This window comes from Gorilla gorilla, chromosome 16 (assembly GCF_029281585.2).
Source record: "Gorilla gorilla gorilla isolate KB3781 chromosome 16, NHGRI_mGorGor1-v2.1_pri, whole genome shotgun sequence".
Classification (NCBI taxonomy): domain Eukaryota; kingdom Metazoa; phylum Chordata; class Mammalia; order Primates; family Hominidae; genus Gorilla; species Gorilla gorilla.
This window is the reverse complement of record NC_073240.2, coordinates 84,211,671-84,228,343: the sequence shown is the minus strand read 5'-3', so window position 1 is coordinate 84,228,343 and position 16,673 is coordinate 84,211,671. Positions and strand designations below refer to the sequence as shown.

The window sequence follows — 16,673 nt, the reverse complement described above, 5'->3', positions numbered from 1 at the left end:
TCTTGAGGGTAAAGACAGCCATTTCAAGGCCATTCTCTCCATATTGGATTTTTCAGCTCTGATTACAACCATTAACTCCCCTATTTTTGCATACCTTTATTTATTTGTTTATTTATGAGACAGGTTCTCACTGTGTTGCTCAGGCTGGAGTGCAGTGGTGCAATCATGGCTCACTGGAGCCTTGACCTCCCTGAGCTCAGGTGATTCTCCCACCTCTGTCTCCTGAGTAGCTGCGACTACTCAGCGTGCATCACCATGCTTGGCTAATTTTTTTGTAGTTTTTGTAGAGATGGGGTTTCACCATGTTGCCCATGCTGGTCTTGGACTCCTGGGCTCAAGTGGCCTCAGCTTCCCAAAGTGCTGGGATTACAGGCATGAGCTAATACTCCTGGCCTGGATACTTTTAGTTCAAATTTCTGTGAGAGAGATTGTGAAAGGTCCAGCTCATCTTTTCATATCCAGAAGTTCTGTAGGTTGCTGGGTAGACAGGATTGCTGCTCAAATCCAGGGCCCACCCCTTGTCCAATCTGCTATGGCCAGCAAGAGGGGTTGACAGTCGGCTTCTTTGGGGTTAGAGTAGAAAGCATGGTCACTTGAATATACAGTTCATTCATTTAGCAAATACTTGGGTGTCTCTATGCCACACATTGCGCTAGATTTCTTTTTATAAGTCAAAACCATGGAATCCATCTTAGATTGGCAAGTAATCTTTCGGTTTGAGTAAGGGTTAAGTATAAAAACTAATCTGAAATTGTTGTACAGATTTTCACCTATAGTCTCTACCAACTGACCCTGTCCCCCTTTTAGAAAACCAGAGCTCATTTAGTCCAACTCAATGTGATAATTTCTTTCTGCAAAGTTCCAAATAGTATTTTAGGTTTTGTAGGCCTTATAGTCTCAACTATGCAACTACTCAATTTTGCCCTTATGGTGCAAATGCAGCCATTGACAGGTGGGTGTGGCCGTGTTCCAGTAAATCTATATAAAAAACAGGCAATAGATAGATTTTATCCAAGGGCTGTAGCATGCCAGCCTTTGCTCTAGAACATGTCTAACAGGTCATCTTTTCTGATAGGGACCTCACTCCTTCGTAAGGCAACTTGCTCCATCTCAAGACAACTACCACTATTTGCGGTGTTTTTTAAACCATTCTATTTTGTTGAAACCTCCACAACTATAATTTTTAAAAATTGATTTCAGGCTGGGTGTGGTGGCTCATGCCTGTAATCCCAGCACTTTGGGAGGCCGAAGCAGGCAAATCACAAGGTCAGGAGTTCAAGACCAGCCTGGCCAACATGGTGAAACCCCATCTCTACTAAAAATACAAAAAATTAGCTGGGCATGGTGGCGGGTGCCCATAATCCCAGCTACTCAGGAGTCTGAGGCAGCAGAATGGCTTGAACCCGGGAGGCAGAGGTTGCAATGAGCCGAGAACGTGCCACTGCAGTCCAGCCCAGGCGACAGTGTGAGATCCATCTCAAAAAAAAAAAAAAAAATTGATTTCAGTGTACTGCATTATGACTGCACCTGTGAATAGCCACTGTACTCCAGCCTGGGCAACATAGGGAGACCCTGTATCTAAAAAATAAAATAAAAGTTACTACAGGTTCACAAAAGGCATAAAGAATAATGTAATGAATATCCATAAGAAATGACACATTTCTCAAATAGCCAAAGCCTCCTATATATCTTCTCTTGTTTATCATTCATAGGTATGCATTTATTCCTGTGCTAGTAATTTGCATATTGTTAAGCAATATAAAATGTTTTGTAAATGGTGTCATCATACTATATATGTATTCCTTTAAAACTTGTTTTCTTTTTTGTTGTCACTGGCTTTTGGTCTCTCCTGCATGTTGGAACCAATCATTTCAATCCAGCCTTCTCCCTTCTTTCAATCCTAGCCCAGGCTAGGGCCGTGTTCACTTTCTTAGGAGATCCCTCATGGAATCAAACCTCTGACTGGCAAGCAGATAATCCAGGTCTCCCTACATCCTGTCTTTGTACAGTTGGTCCCTTGAACCCCCTATGAAACCCTACTCTATTTCATTTTATCAGTTTAGCACAGGGTCCAAACCAGGGTGATTCTGAATCTTAATTATGTCCCTCCTGATTTTGTGTCTTCTTTCAAGATACTGATAAGCTATTTGGACCAGGGCAAAAGACTGAGGCATAGCATGTTTCCAGGTTGACACTGATCTGTTAATAAACCTTCTCCAAGTATATTTCACCACATTGTAGACCCACCTGAGTGTACAGACAGCTGGTATTTTTCTAGCTTGTTAGGAAGGATCTTATTCAATAGCAGTAAATAAATAAATAAATAACACCTTTCATGTGCAAAGGGTTGTGGGTGACACAGAGATAAAACAGATGTGAATTCTGCTCTTAAAAATGCTTGGCTATTAGGTGAAACAAAAGGCCTACCTAAAAAATAGCAATGCAGGAAATGCTATGAGACTTCCACAAACATATCACTGAAATCAAGATACTAACATCCACCGGCCTAGTTACCCCATCAAAAAGGAAAACACATTTTTTTTGATAACTTTCTGTGAATCTATAATCATTTCCCAAATAAAATGCTCACACACAAAAAAGGAAAACAGGTTTCAGCAGTTGATGTGACTATTTGTCTCTAAGAAAACAGAGACTCCTTCCTTTTCAATAAATGTTTCTAACCCATCTGTTTAAAAGTCAATTCCAGAATTTTGTCAGGAATTAGCATCAATTTTATCTGCAATTGTGAGGATCTTGTCTTGTCTTTTTCCATTTCAGAAAGTCAGGGTAATATCTACCCTTCTTTAGTGTTCTATTCCCGTCATTCTCTAAGAGTAATAGTACAGGCATACCTCATCGTATTGCACTTTGCAGATATTGCCAGATATTGCACTTTTTACAAATTGAGGGTTTGTGGCAACCCTACATCAATCAAGTCTATCAGTGCCATTTTTCCAACAGTATGTGCTCACATTGTGCCTCTGTCACATTCTGGTAATTCTCACAATATTCCAAACTTTTTAATGATTATTATATGTTATGGTGATCAGTGATCTTTGATGTTACTATTGTAATTGTTTTGGGGTGCCACAAACCATGCTCAGACATGAAAGTGAAATTAATCAATAAATGTTGTGTGTGTTCTGAGTGTTCCCCCATCTCCTTCACCTTGGGCCTCTTCATTCCCTGAGACACAACAATATTGAAATTAGATCAATTAATAACCCTACAATGGCCTCTAAGTGTTCAAGTGAAAGGAAGAACCACACATCTCTCTTTAAATCAAAAGCTAGAAATGGTTAGGCTTAGTGAGGAAGGCATGTTAAAAGCTGTGATAGGCTGAAAGCTAGGCCACTTGCTCCAAACATTTAGCCAAGTTGTGAATGCAAAGTAAAAGTTCTTGAAGGAAATTAAAAGTGCTACTCCAGGCTGGGCGTGGTGGCTCACACCTGTAATCCCAGCACTTTGGGAGGCCGAGGCAGGAGGATCACTTGAGACCAGGGGTTCAAGACCATCTCTACAAAAAATTTTTTTAAATTAGCCTGATGTGGTGGTACACACCTGTAGCCTTAGCTACTTGGGAGGCTGAGGTGGGAGGATCACTTGAACCCAGAAGTTTGAGGTGCTTCTCCAGTAAACACATGAATGATAAAGAAAGCAAAACAGGATTATTGCTGATATAGGAAAATTTAAATGGTCTGGATAGACGATCAAACCAGCTACCACATTCCCTTAAGCCAAAGCCTAATTCATAGGCAGGTCTTAAATCTCTCCAATTCTATGATGGCTGAGAGAGGTGAGGAAGCTACAGAAGAAAAGAGGGAAGCTAGTGGAGGTTTGTTCTTAAAGTTTAAGTACAGAAGCCGTCTCCATAACAAAAAAATGCAAGGTGAAGCAAAAGTGCTGATGGAGAAGCTGCAGCAAGTTGTCCAGAAGATCTAGCTAAGATCATTGATGGAAGTGACTATGTTCAACAAGAGATGCTCAATGTAAATGAAACAGCCTCTTACTGGAAGAAGACGCCATCTAGCACTTTCCTACCTAGAAAGAAGTCAATGCCTGGCTTTAAAAAACAGGCTGGCTCTTGTTAGGGGCCAATGCAGCTAGTGACTTTAAGTTGAGGCCAGTGCTCATTGACCATTCTGAAAATCCTGGGGTCCTTAAGAATTATGGCAGATCTCCTCTGCCTGTGCTCTATAAATGGAACAACAGTGCCATGACAGCACATCTGTTTGCAGTTATGGTTTACTGAATTTTTTAAGCCCATTGTTGATACCTACCGCTGAAAGATTCCTTTCATAATATTACTGCTCATTGACAATGCATTTGTTCACTCAAGAGCTCTGATGGAGAGGTACAAGGAGATTAATGATTTCATGCCTGCTAACACAAGATCAGTTCTGCAGCCTATGGATCAATGAGTAATTTTGACTTTCAAGTCTTATTATTTAAGAAATACATCTCGTAAGGCTAGAGCTGCCATAGATAGTGATTCCTCTCATGGATCTGGACAAAGTAAATTGAAAACCTTCTGGAAAGGTTTATAGAAAGGCTTATAGAAACCTTCTGGAAAGGTTTACCATTATAGATGCCATTAGGAACATTCATGATTCATGGGAGGAGGTCAAAATATTAACATGAACAGGAGTTTGGAAGAAGTTGATTCTAAACTCCATGGATGACTTTGAGGGGTTCACTACTTCAGTGGAGGAAGTAACTACATATGTGGTGGAATTCTACCTAGAAGTAGAATTAAAAGTGGAGCCTGAAGATGTGACTGAATTGCTGCAATCTCATGATAAAACTTGAATGGATGAGGACTTGCTTCTTATGAATGAACAAAGAAAGTCCTTTTTTAAAATGGAAGCTGCCGGGTGCAGTGGCTCACGCCTGTAATCCCAGCACTTTGGGTGGCTGAGGCGGGTGGATCACGAGGTCAGGAGATGGAGACCATCCTGGCTAACAGTGAAACCCCGTCTCTACTAAAAACAGAAAAAATTAGCCAGGCGTGGTGGCGGGCACCTGTAGTCCCAGCTACTCAGGAGGCTGAGGCAGGAGAATGGCGTGAACCTGGGAGGTGGAGCTTGCAGTGACCCGAGATCTTGCCACTGCACTCCAGCCTGGGCGACAGAGCGAGACTCCGTCACAAAAAAAAAAAAAAAAAAAGAAAAAAAAAAGAAAAAAGGAATCTACTCCTGGTGCAGATGCTGTGAACATTGTTGAAATGACAACAAAGGATTTAGAATATTACATAAACTTAGTTGATAAAGCAGAGGCAGAGTTTAAGAGGACTGACTTCAATTTTTTTTTTTTGTAGGGACTGGGGTCTCCCTATGTTGCCCAGGCTGGTCTTGAACTCCTAGGCTCAAGCAATCCTCCTACCTCAGCCTCCCAAAGTGTTGGGATTACAGGCACAAGCCATCACGCCCAGCCTACATTGTTTTTTTAAGACATAATGCTATTGCATGCTTAGTAGACTACAGTATATTGTAAACATAACTTTTTTTTTTTTTTTTTGGAGATAGGATCTCACTCTGTTGCTCAGTCTGGAGTGCAGTGGCATGAACATATATAGCTCACTTCAGCCTCCAACTCCCTGGGCTCAAGTGATTCTCCCACCTCAGCTTCCCAAGCAGCTGTAACTATAAGCATAACTTGTACGCACCAGGAAACAAAAAATTTATGTGACTCGTTTTAGTGCGATATTTGCTTTATTGTTGAGGTCTAGAATCAAACCCACAATATCTCCGAGGTATGCCTGTAATATATAGCTGCTGCTGCTGATAGTGGGAAGACAGTCCTAAGCCCCATGATCACAATACAGTGTAATGAATGCTTTTATACGTTCTGTATAGGATCCAATAGGAATAAAGAGGAAGGGCTTGGGGCCGGGCGTGGTGGCTCACGTCTGTAATCCCAGTACTTTGGGAGGCCGAGGTGGGCGGATCACTTGGGCCAGGAGTTCGAGACCAGCCTGGCCAACAGGCAAAACCTAATCTGTACTAAAAATACAAAAAAATTAGCTGGGTGTGGTGGTGCGCGCCGGTAGTCCCAGCTACTCGGGAGGCTGAGGCAGGAGAATCGCTTGAACCCAGGAGGTGGAGGTTGCAGTGAGCCGAGATTGCACCACCGCACTCCAGCCTGGCGACAGAGCGAGACTCCATCTCAAAAAAAAAAAAAGGAAGGGCCTACACCCCTATTTTGTTTTAAACACTGTGGAAGAACAGCAGCTTTTGCAATGATTTCTGGGAGAAAGGAGTGTAAGGTTGAACTCCGGAAGGGAGACCAGCTTGCATCTGCTGGGCGGTCACCTCAGGCATTAAAACAGACACCTCCAAAAAAACCCTTACAAGGAATAGGAAATGTTTCAGGTGTTTCAGCAATTTTAGGTGTTCTGAAAGTTTTTCAGTATTTCTGGAAGTGAAGCTACCCATTGCAACACCTGTTCAGGTGTCAGATTTCTGCAACCAAAGCCAAAATTAAGTGTCCCCCAGATACCCATCACTGGCACACCATCCAGGCTCCAGTCAAGCGGCAGGGAAGCAAGAGCTAGTGGTCGCTGGGGACAGTGACTTCCAAAGGTGTGGCCTCCCCCCATCAGGGCACCTGGTGCCCTTTCATAGCTCTGCCTCCACCTCTGCCTTTAGGATCCCAACCAGCTGATTCGTGCCAGTGCCCTCCGTGTCCTCTCTAGCATCCGTGTGCCCATCATAGTGCCCATCATGATGCTAGCTATCAAGGAAGCCGCCTCAGACATGTCACCCTATGTGCGGAAAACAGCTGCCCACGCCATCCCTAAACTCTACAGGTATGCCCCAGCCCTGTCCCACGCTCCCCAGGAGGCTGGTTCCTAAGTTCTCAACCCACCCCTGGCCTTTCCTAAGTCTTGCCTGCTGCTTCTCAGAGGGTTTGAGGAGGGTAGTTTGGGGGACTGACAGAGATGGAGGAGAACAATAAGGTTGGGGTGCAGGAGGTGAGCATGGCTTGGACAGATATTGGGAAGGCTGGGGCTGAGAGTGGCAAATTCCCCTCACCGATTTCTCCCTCAGTTTGGACTCTGACCAGAAGGATCAGCTGATAGAAGTCATTGAGAAGCTTCTGGCTGACAAGACCACGGTGCGTGTATAGGGGCGCTTCGGGAAGGGTGGTGACCGGCAGCCGGCCTTCCACCCTTCGCGTTCACCCTCTCGTCTTTGTTCTTTCCCCAGCTGGTGGCGGGCAGTGTGGTGATGGCCTTTGAGGAGGTCTGCCCGGAGCGCATCGACCTGATTCACAAAAACTACCGGAAACTCTGTAACCTGCTGATCGACGTGGAGGAGTGGGGCCAGGTGGTCATCATCAGCATGCTCACACGCTACGCCCGCACGCAGTTCCTGAGCCCCACCCAGAACGTGAGTGGGCCCAGCCCAGGCAGAGCGGGCGGAAGTGTGTCCCGGGAAGGCGCCCACAGACCCGTCGGTCTCCCCGTCCAGGAATCCCTGCTAGAGGAGAACGCGGAAAAAGCCTTCTACGGCTCAGAGGAGGACGAGGCCAAGGGCGCGGGGTCTGAGGAGACGGCCGCCGCGGCCGCCCCCGCCCGAAAGCCCTATGTCATGGACCCCGACCACCGGCTGCTGCTGCGCAACACCAAACCCCTGCTGCAGAGCCGCAGCGCCGCGGTGGTCATGGCGGTGGCGCAGCTCTACTTCCACCTGGCGCCCAAGGCGGAGGTGGGCGTCATCGCCAAGGCGCTGGTGCGCCTGCTGCGCAGCCACAGGTGCGCTCCTCCCCCGGCCCCGGCCCCGCCCCCTCCCTCGCCTCACGCCCCGCCCCACGGGCTGCCCGGCTCCGCCCCCTCACGCCCACCAGCCGCTTCCACCTCTGCCCACCCGCTCCACACTGACCGTAGTCCTGCCCTCCGCACTGGTCCTCTCCCCGCAACGACTTGCCCCACCTTTTCCCCTCATCCGCTGACCCTTGCCCCAACCGAGGGGCCCGGGGTGCTCTGACCCGTCCTCTCCGCAGTGAGGTGCAGTACGTTGTGCTCCAGAACGTGGCCACCATGTCCATCAAGCGCCGGGTGAGCCTGCGACGGCGGCCTGTCCTCGCTGTCCGAGGGCCGCTTCTGCGGGCACTGGAGGCGTTGTCGGGGCTGGGACCGGGGCCGGGGAAAGGGAAGATGGAGGAATACCCTGGCTGTGCAGAGGATGGGGCAGGGGAGGCTCCAAATACAGATAGGGAGCAGGGCCTGGATCCTGAGGGGCCGCTGAGGGGATGTCCAGTGGAAAAAGAGCTAGTCAGATCTGAGATGGACGAGGGAAGACTTGAGGAGTGGAGGGCAGTGGTGAGGAGGCAAGGATCCTGGGCGCTGGGTCAGGATAGGAGGGGTGTCTCTGGGCAGCGAGGCAGGCCTGGGGCTTCGGTGGAGCTCCCTAGCTGCCTCTCTTGTGCCAGGGTATGTTTGAGCCCTACCTGAAGAGCTTCTACATCAGGTCCACCGACCCCACCCAGATTAAGATCCTGAAGGTGAGTGAGGGACAGAAGTGCATGTGCCTCCCAGCCCTCCCCACCCCATGTACCCACTCAGATAACTCACAGTGGCCCCCCTGGTGCCTGCCTATTCCTGGGGCTGAGCCCAGGAGCCCATGACTGCCCCAGCTGGAGCTGTTTGTTCAGGGAGCTGGGCTAAGGAGGGTCAGGGGGAGAAGGGAACTGCTCTTTGCCTAGTACCTGGTATACACCTGCTACTCTTCATAAATGAAGTAACCTGATATCACCTCATAATAATCCCAGGATGTGTACATTATATTCCTTTTATAAAAATATAGACTCTGGCCAGGCACAGTGGCTCACGCCTAATCCCAGCACTTTGGGAGGCCGAGACAGGCAGATCGCCTGAGGTCAGGAGTTCAAGACCAGCCTGGCCAACATAGCAAAACCTTGTCTCAACTAAAAATACAAAAATTAGCCAGGCGTGGTGGCAGGTGCCTGTAATCCCAGCTACTCAAGAGGCTGAGGCTGGAGAATCGCCTGAACCTGGGAGACAGAGGTTGCAGTGAGCTGAGATTGTGCCATTGCACTCCAGCCTGGGTGACAAGAGCCAAACTCCATCTCAATCTAAGAAAAAGAAAAAAAGACTCTGGGAGGTAACTGCCCCAGGTCACATAATTCTGCTGACTCCAAGGTTCACACTTTTCTCTCCCACCCACAGTGTTATGGCCCCCACACACCTGCCCCCTCAGGCTCTCCTGCAAACATTCACGGACAAGGAAAGTGGCGGGAGCCCATACCTCCATTTGATTCCTGCTCTGCTGCCTCATTATTGAGTGATTTCCTTCAGCAACAGTTAATCTTCCTAACCCTTGTGAACATCCACTATGTTCTAGGGGTACATGATGGAGCTAACTAATCAGGGACCCTGCCTTTGTGGAGCTTACAGATGTGGGGAGGAGGAGACATTAAGCAGTTAATCACAAGGCAAATGTAAAAGTCCACTTACAAAATATGGAAGAAAGTGTGGAGAGCTACAAGGGCATAAAATAGGGAGACCTCATCTAGTCTGGTGCCAGGGAAGTTTTCCCGGAGGATATGAGACTTGAGCTGAAGCCTGAGAGATGAACATGAATTATGCGGGGACAGAAATGGGAAGAACTGCTCCATGCAGAGGAAACAGCATCTGCAAAGACCCTGGGTTAAGAAGTGGAATGGGATTGGGGCCTGGAAGACAAGGGGGACGGTGATGGGAGATGGGAGGTAGACAGCAAGCAGATCATTCAGGGACTTACAGACCATGGTGAATACGATGGTCTCCATCCTGAAAGCAATAGGAAGCTTTAAGTTTTCAATGCAGTAGGGAGGTGACATGGTCATACTGTAAGCATACTGTGTAGGGAATCCACTTAAGAGGCAAACTGGTCCTCTTGCTTTTTAGACAAGTTTCATAACCTGTCAATTCCCTCATCAGTCTGAGGATGATGCAGGGATTGTTTTCTGGTCTGTGAAGTGTATTTGGAATGAAAGCACAGAAAGTCCACTGGCCACCCCACCCATTTTCTGCCTCTCCAACCCTCCCTGCAGCTGGAAGTGCTGACCAACCTGGCCAATGAGACCAACATTCCTACTGTCCTACGGGAATTCCAGGTACAGGCCAGCTCCCAGCCAGAAGGGCCTGGGAGAGGGGCCCATCAGATCCTTGTGCCCTGGTGGGTAAACCTCCTCTTATGAGCCCAAGGCTGGAGAAACTATTATCTTACATTCCCGTTCCAATGTGTTTGGCTGGCTTTGGGCCAAGGAATCACTGGATTGGGGGTGGAGTTGTCACCCCCTTTCCCAAGTCTTAGTCACCGGCATGATAAGCCATAAAATGAAGGGCCACAGCCTTCTTGAAGGTCACCCTGAAGCCTGCAGAGTCACTGAGGGATTTCTTTGTCATATCCCACAGACCTATATTCGCAGCATGGACAAGGACTTTGTGGCAGCCACAATCCAGGCTATTGGACGCTGTGCAACTAACATCGGCCGAGTCCGTGACACCTGCCTCAATGGCCTGGTGCAGCTGCTGTCCAACCGTGACGGTCAGTGTTTCCCTGAGTGTCTAACCGTGATGATCAGAGGGTGTCTGCCTGCAGGTCTGACTCTGCTGGCCAGTGGATATCCACCAGTCTGCCTAGACACAATGTGTATCCATTGGTCTGTCTGTCTTGATCAGGGCCCAAGTGTTCCTACACCTCTGAGGGCTGCTAGAGAACTGAAGGGGGTTGAGAGAAAGAGCCAAGGGCCTGGGGCACTGCAGGTGTGTCTGTCCACCTGAGTGTGGCCATCTGACTGTCTTGGGGTCCACACACTCATTTTTGTTCTGTAGAGCTTGTGGTTGCAGAGTCAGTGGTCGTCATTAAGAAATTGCTACAGATGCAGCCAGCACAACATGGAGAGATCATCAAACACTTGGCAAAGCTTACAGACAACATCCAGGTGAGGGAGAAGCCATATTTTCACTCCCCACTTCAAGGTCCTCCCCATGATTTCAAGACTGTATAATTACATATGCTAGCCTTATCAAAAGTAACTTCCAAACCTTAGGTCTTCAGGTGGAAGGAGCAGAGACACTGGACCATGTGACCCTGACCTTGTTACCCCTGATTTGCTTTTCCTTTGGAGACCCTCAATGAGCACGATGGACTTTACTACTACTCTTGCTTTCTCTCTAAAGCTCTAGCCAACCATGGTTGAGTGACAAATCTTGTGTTTTTCTATTGCACTGCTAAGCTGAAACATCTAAACAAGGCATTCCCAAAGACTCCGGAGAGTAACATGGAAATAAAGCACTGAGGGTACAATGAATCCAGAAAATCAATCTTTTACATCATGACTGACTTAGGGTCTTGAAAGCTCTATGCTAATGAAGCCCTAGGGAAGAGGGGAAATGCTGTCTAGGAAATGTCTACCTTTTAACCTCTCTCTCTCTCATCACCCTCAACTCCCATTTCCAGAGAACCCATAATACAATAGGCCAGCACAGATGAGGAGTGCTGTTTCCTTGGAAGTCCACAATCCTACCCACCCACTTTCCCGTATTTACCCATCTTCACTCCTCTCCCACAACCACAGGTGCCCATGGCCCGAGCCAGCATCCTGTGGCTCATCGGAGAGTACTGTGAGCATGTCCCCAGGATTGCACCTGATGTCTTAAGAAAAATGGCCAAGTCATTCACAGCAGAGGAGGATATTGTCAAGCTGCAGGTCATCAACCTGGCAGCCAAGCTCTACCTGACCAACTCTAAACAGGTAAAGATTAAGAGATGACCCCCCCAGATACTCTGGTCCCCAGAAACTCCCTAGACAGTATTCTTTTGGCCCTCCTAGGCAGGGCAGAACTCTAGCTCCTATTTTGGAAAAGAAGAATCAGGGAAGGTGGCTGGTCTGCCCACATAACCAATGCTACCCCAGTGCCCACAGCTATTCTGGGGACTCAAAGACCTTGTAGTGCTGGTGGTCACTGTTGAAGAGACTCTCCTATGAAGCCGTGACCTCCAGTCTGCTAGTACAAGAGTCCTGTCTGCTACCTTGGAACTCTGGGGCTGTGAAGAACCACAGTTGATTGGGATAAGGGAAGGGCCCAACAGTGGCAGGTACTGATGGGAGAACATGCATCCCAGATGTGGTCTGTGCTTCTTCCCAAAGCTTGACAATGCTTGGCCAGTCTGTGCCAAAGATAAGGGGGTGAGTCTCTGCTTGGGCTTGGGTGGTGCTGGTGGCCACTGTCATTCCCAAGGTGAAAGGTTATAAGAGATACATAGCCAAGGATGAGGCTCAACTAAGTTGTAGTATCAGGGTGTTCAGAGCCTCCTAGCTGTCTGGCATCTCCTGAGATGGTTTCAGGAGATTCTCCTAAAATGAAGCATAACGTGCTGAGCTTTTTAAGGTGTCAGGGACATCAAACACCATGACGATTTCCACACTCTCCCACTCAGTTAAGCAGGACAGGGATTGGCAAACTACTGCCCATAGGCTGAATTTGGCCTATTCCTGTTTTTGTAATAAAGTTTTGTTGGAACACAGCCCTGCTCATTCATTTACAAATTACCTATGGCTGCTTTTGTGCTACAACAGCAGGGTTAACTAGTTGCAACAGACTGTATTGCCCACAAAGCCTAGAATAGTTATTCTCTGGCCCTTTTATAAAAAGACTCTGCCAATCCTTGAAGCAAAACCTCTGGCTAGGTGGCTGGGGTCTACAGATTTATAGCAGGGATATCCCCTGGAGACTGTAGCATCCCTGCCATGTCCACTGTGCGTGGGAGTCTTTGGATGGTGGCACTTGTCTTTTTCAGTGGCTTCTTTGATCCATTGTGGCCAGAGTGAGCCCCAGAGGCTCAAGGTGAGGTAGGCAGGGCCACCAAGTGCTGTGACTGTAATCAGGAGTTAAAGGACAGCAGCAACATGTGGAGGCAACTGAGTCTGTATAATTAAATATGCTAGCCTTATCAAAAGTAACTTCCAAACCTTAGGTCTTCAGGTGGAAGGAGGAGAGACACTGGACCATGTGACCCTGAGCTTGTTATCAGTGTTGTGGGCAAAGCAGATTGGAGAGAGAGAAGTTAGAGGGAGAGAGAGCACCATGGGGAAGCGTTCAATTGTTGAACAAATATTTGTATACTTCCTTTGTTCAGGTGGGAGGAAGGAGCAAGTGGGAGGAATGTTTGAAAAGATGAAGCAGGCTGGGTGGGGAGCCACCCAGGTAGGTGGGAGTCTGACATGCTCAGCAATGAGCCAGAGTCCTAAACCCCAGGATGGTGAGGTTGGCATGTTTTCATAAGCCTGGGCCTGTCCACATGTCATTTCCCCAAGTTGTCACTGTGAGCTATATGTGCATTTGTTCATTTAACATATATGTAGGTAGAAGTCTGACATGCTCAGCACTGAGCCAGAGTCCTAAACCCCAGGATGGTGAAGTTGGCATGTTTTCATAAGCCTGGGCCTGTCCGCATGGCATTTCCCCAAGTTGTTACTGTGAGCTACATGTGCATTTGTTCATTTATTTAACATATAGGCCTACTATTTGCCTGGTACTGTGCTGCGTCCTGAGGATATGACAATGAGTGAGACACATTTACAGGTCTCCAGATACTCGCAGCCAAGTAGGAGAAACAGGACAAAAATAAACATTTTAAACACAGCAGTAACAGCTGTCATCAGGGTTGGCACAGCAAGCTGTGGGTATATACAGCTGAACCCTCCCCTAGGAAGGACCCCTGTCAGGGAACCCAGAGTAGGCTGTTCAGGCAAATGGACACTCACCTCCAGGGCGCCCTTCACCTGAAAGTGAGTTTTTTGCAGGCCCCTTAGAATGGTTATTTGATTCAATAAAGATTTTTGTCCTCCCTTTCTTTCTCCTTTCTTCCCAGCCTCTTCTGGGAGTGGTAAAGAAGGGGGAGTCCTTGGGGTACTAGGAGGGAGGTGGTTTGGATGCGCATGTGACCATGCTTGCAAAACAGTAGTGATGCTTCCCATCCTGGGACCATGAATGGCAATCTGCCCAGCTAACAGGCCACAGTAATCTCAGTCATTCTCTCCAATTTGGACATGGGCCCACGGCATGCCAGATCCTGGCCCAGGACGAGGCCAAGGAAACGACCAAGATGAGGCCTCTGCCCTGCTATTGATCAGCAGATAATCAGATACTAGACCAGAGGCCACAAAGGCATAACATGCAGGCTTAAGCAGTCGGCGGGGGATGGGGAGGTTGGTAGTCAAAGTGGCTATTACATCCACCTGGATATAGACCTTGGGGAAACTGCCTAGCAGGTTAGTTTGCTTTTATATGTCAGGTGAGATGTGTGGCAGGAGGGTCTGCCAGGGGCACAGTGGGATCTACAACCCTCCCATGTGACCACCTTTACAGTGAATGGAAGATTCTGACAAATTTTGCAGAATTGCTTTTAAAAACGTAAACTTTTTTTGATATGCTAAAGGTAATACATGCTTATCATAGAACATTTGGAAAACTCAGAAAATTATAAGTTTAAACTATTAATAAGTCCACCACTTAGAAGACCACCATTAATTCTATATTTCCTTATTTTTTATTCCTATATATAGCCATTCAGAAGTTGTACATTTGTCTATTGTCCAATATTTTAAACTTTTCTGCTTCTTTTCAATGCTTTCATATTTAATACTTTCTTTTTCCCATTCACATTTCAATTAAAATTTTCACTTAGAATTTTCTCCAGGCTGGGTTCAGTGGCTCACACCTGTAATCCCAGCACTTTGGGAGCCCAAAGTGGGTGGGTCATTTGAGGTCATGAATTCAAGACCAGCCTGACCAACATGGCAAAACCCTGTCTCTACTAAAAGTACAAAAAAATGAGCTGGGTGTGGTGGTGCGCTGGAATCTCAGCTACTTGGGAGGCTGTGGCAGGAGAATTGCTTGAACCCAGGAGGTGGAGGTTACAGTGAGCTGAGATGGCACCACCGCACTCCAGCCTGGGCCACAGAGCAAGATCCATCTCAAAAATAAATAAAAATTAAAAAGAATTTTAAAAAAAATTTTAATTTTTAATTTAATTCTTTTTTTAAAAAGAATTAAAAAAAATTTTTTTCTACTTTCACATTTTTAAAACAATTGTATGAGTTTTCTGCTACATAATAAATTACTATAAATTTGGTGGCTTCAAACAACACACGTTTATTTTCTCAGTGTCTATGGGTCGAGAATTCAGGTATGGCTTAGTTGGATCTTATGCAAGCCTACAACTGAGGTGTCAGCCAAGGCTGAGTTTTTATCTGGAGGCTGTACTGGGGAAAGGTCCACTTCCAAGTCACATGGTGCCACGATCCACTTCCTTGCAGTTGTAGGATTGTGGCCCTGGCTTCTTGCTGGCTGTCAGCTGGGGACTGCCCTTGCCTTCTAGAGGCTGTCCTTAGCTCATTGCCATATGGGCCTCCCAACACGGATGCTTAATTTCTCCAAAGCCACAAGGGAGAAAGTCTCTAGAGCCAGTCTGCTAGCAAGACCGTCTTCTTTTTATTTTTTAATTTTTATGGGTACATAGTAGGTGTATATATTTATGGGGTACGTGAGATATTTTGATACAGGCATATAATGCATAACAATCACATCAGGGAATGGGGTATCCATCCTCTCAAGCATTTATCTTTTGTGTTACAAACAATCAAATTACACTCTCTTAGTTATTTATAAATGTATAATAAATTATTGTTGACTGTAGTCACCCTGTTGTGCTGTCAAATACTAGATCTTACACATTCTATCTAACTATAATTTTGTACCCATTAACTATCCCCACTTTCCCCACCCACTACCCTTCTCAGCCTCTGGTAACCATTATTCTACTCTCCAACTCCATGAGCTCAATTCTTTTAATTTTTAGCCCTCACAAATAAGTGAGAACATGTGAAGTTTATTTTTCTGTGGTTGGCTTATTTCACTTAAAATAATGACCTCTAGTTCTATCCATGTTGTTGCAAATGACAGGATCTCATTCTTTTTTATTCTTTTTTTATAGTACTGCATTATGCATATGTACCGTATTTTCTTTATCTATTTGTCTGTTGATAGACACTTAAGTTGCTTTCAAATCTTGGCTATGGTGAACAGTGCTGCAATAAACGTAGGAGTGCAGATATAACTTCAATATGTTGATTTCCTTACTTTTGGGTATATACATAGCATTGGGATTGCTGGATCATATGGTAGCACTATTTTTAGTTTTTGTTTGTTTGTTTGAGATGGAGTCTTGCACTGTCGCCCAGGCTGGCGTGCAATGGCATGATCTCAGCTCACTGCAACCTCCGCCTCCCAGGTTCAAATGATTCTCCTGCCTCAGCCTCCTGAGTAGCTGGGATTACAGGCGCCCGCCACCACGTCCGGCTAATTTTCATATTTTTAGTAGAGATGGGGTTTCACCATGTTGGCAGGCTGGTCTTGAACTCCTGGCCGCAAGTGATCCACCCGACTCGGCCTCCCAAAGTGCTGGGATTACAGGCGTGAGCCACTGCACCTGGCCTATTTGTAGTGTTTTTTTTTTTTTTTTGAGATGGTGTTTCACTCTTTTTTCCCAGGCTGGAGTGCAATGGCGTGATCTCGCCTCACTGCAACCTCCACCTCCTGGGTGCAAGTGATTCTTCTTCTGCCTCAGCCTCCCAAGTAGCTGGGATTACAGGTGCTTGCC

The 16,673-nt window shown here is 46.8% G+C and overlaps 1 protein-coding gene across 4 annotated transcripts in view; it reads left to right on the top strand.

Annotated features, from left to right (window-relative positions):
• Positions 1-16,673, top strand: part of AP3B2 (adaptor related protein complex 3 subunit beta 2) — a 50,900-nt gene that overhangs the window by 21,890 nt on the left and 12,337 nt on the right. For all 4 annotated transcript variants that reach the window (XM_004056671.5, XM_004056669.5, XM_055362800.2 and 1 more), the window contains 10 exons: positions 6,648-6,808; positions 7,050-7,116; positions 7,209-7,391; positions 7,473-7,756; positions 8,005-8,059; positions 8,434-8,505; positions 10,057-10,119; positions 10,421-10,553; positions 10,841-10,950; positions 11,587-11,763. In XM_004056671.5, coding sequence (XP_004056719.1) covers positions 6,648-6,808; positions 7,050-7,116; positions 7,209-7,391; positions 7,473-7,756; positions 8,005-8,059; positions 8,434-8,505; positions 10,057-10,119; positions 10,421-10,553; positions 10,841-10,950; positions 11,587-11,763 — 1,305 coding nt within the window. The remainder of the gene's footprint in view (positions 1-6,647; positions 6,809-7,049; positions 7,117-7,208; positions 7,392-7,472; positions 7,757-8,004; positions 8,060-8,433; positions 8,506-10,056; positions 10,120-10,420; positions 10,554-10,840; positions 10,951-11,586; positions 11,764-16,673) is intronic.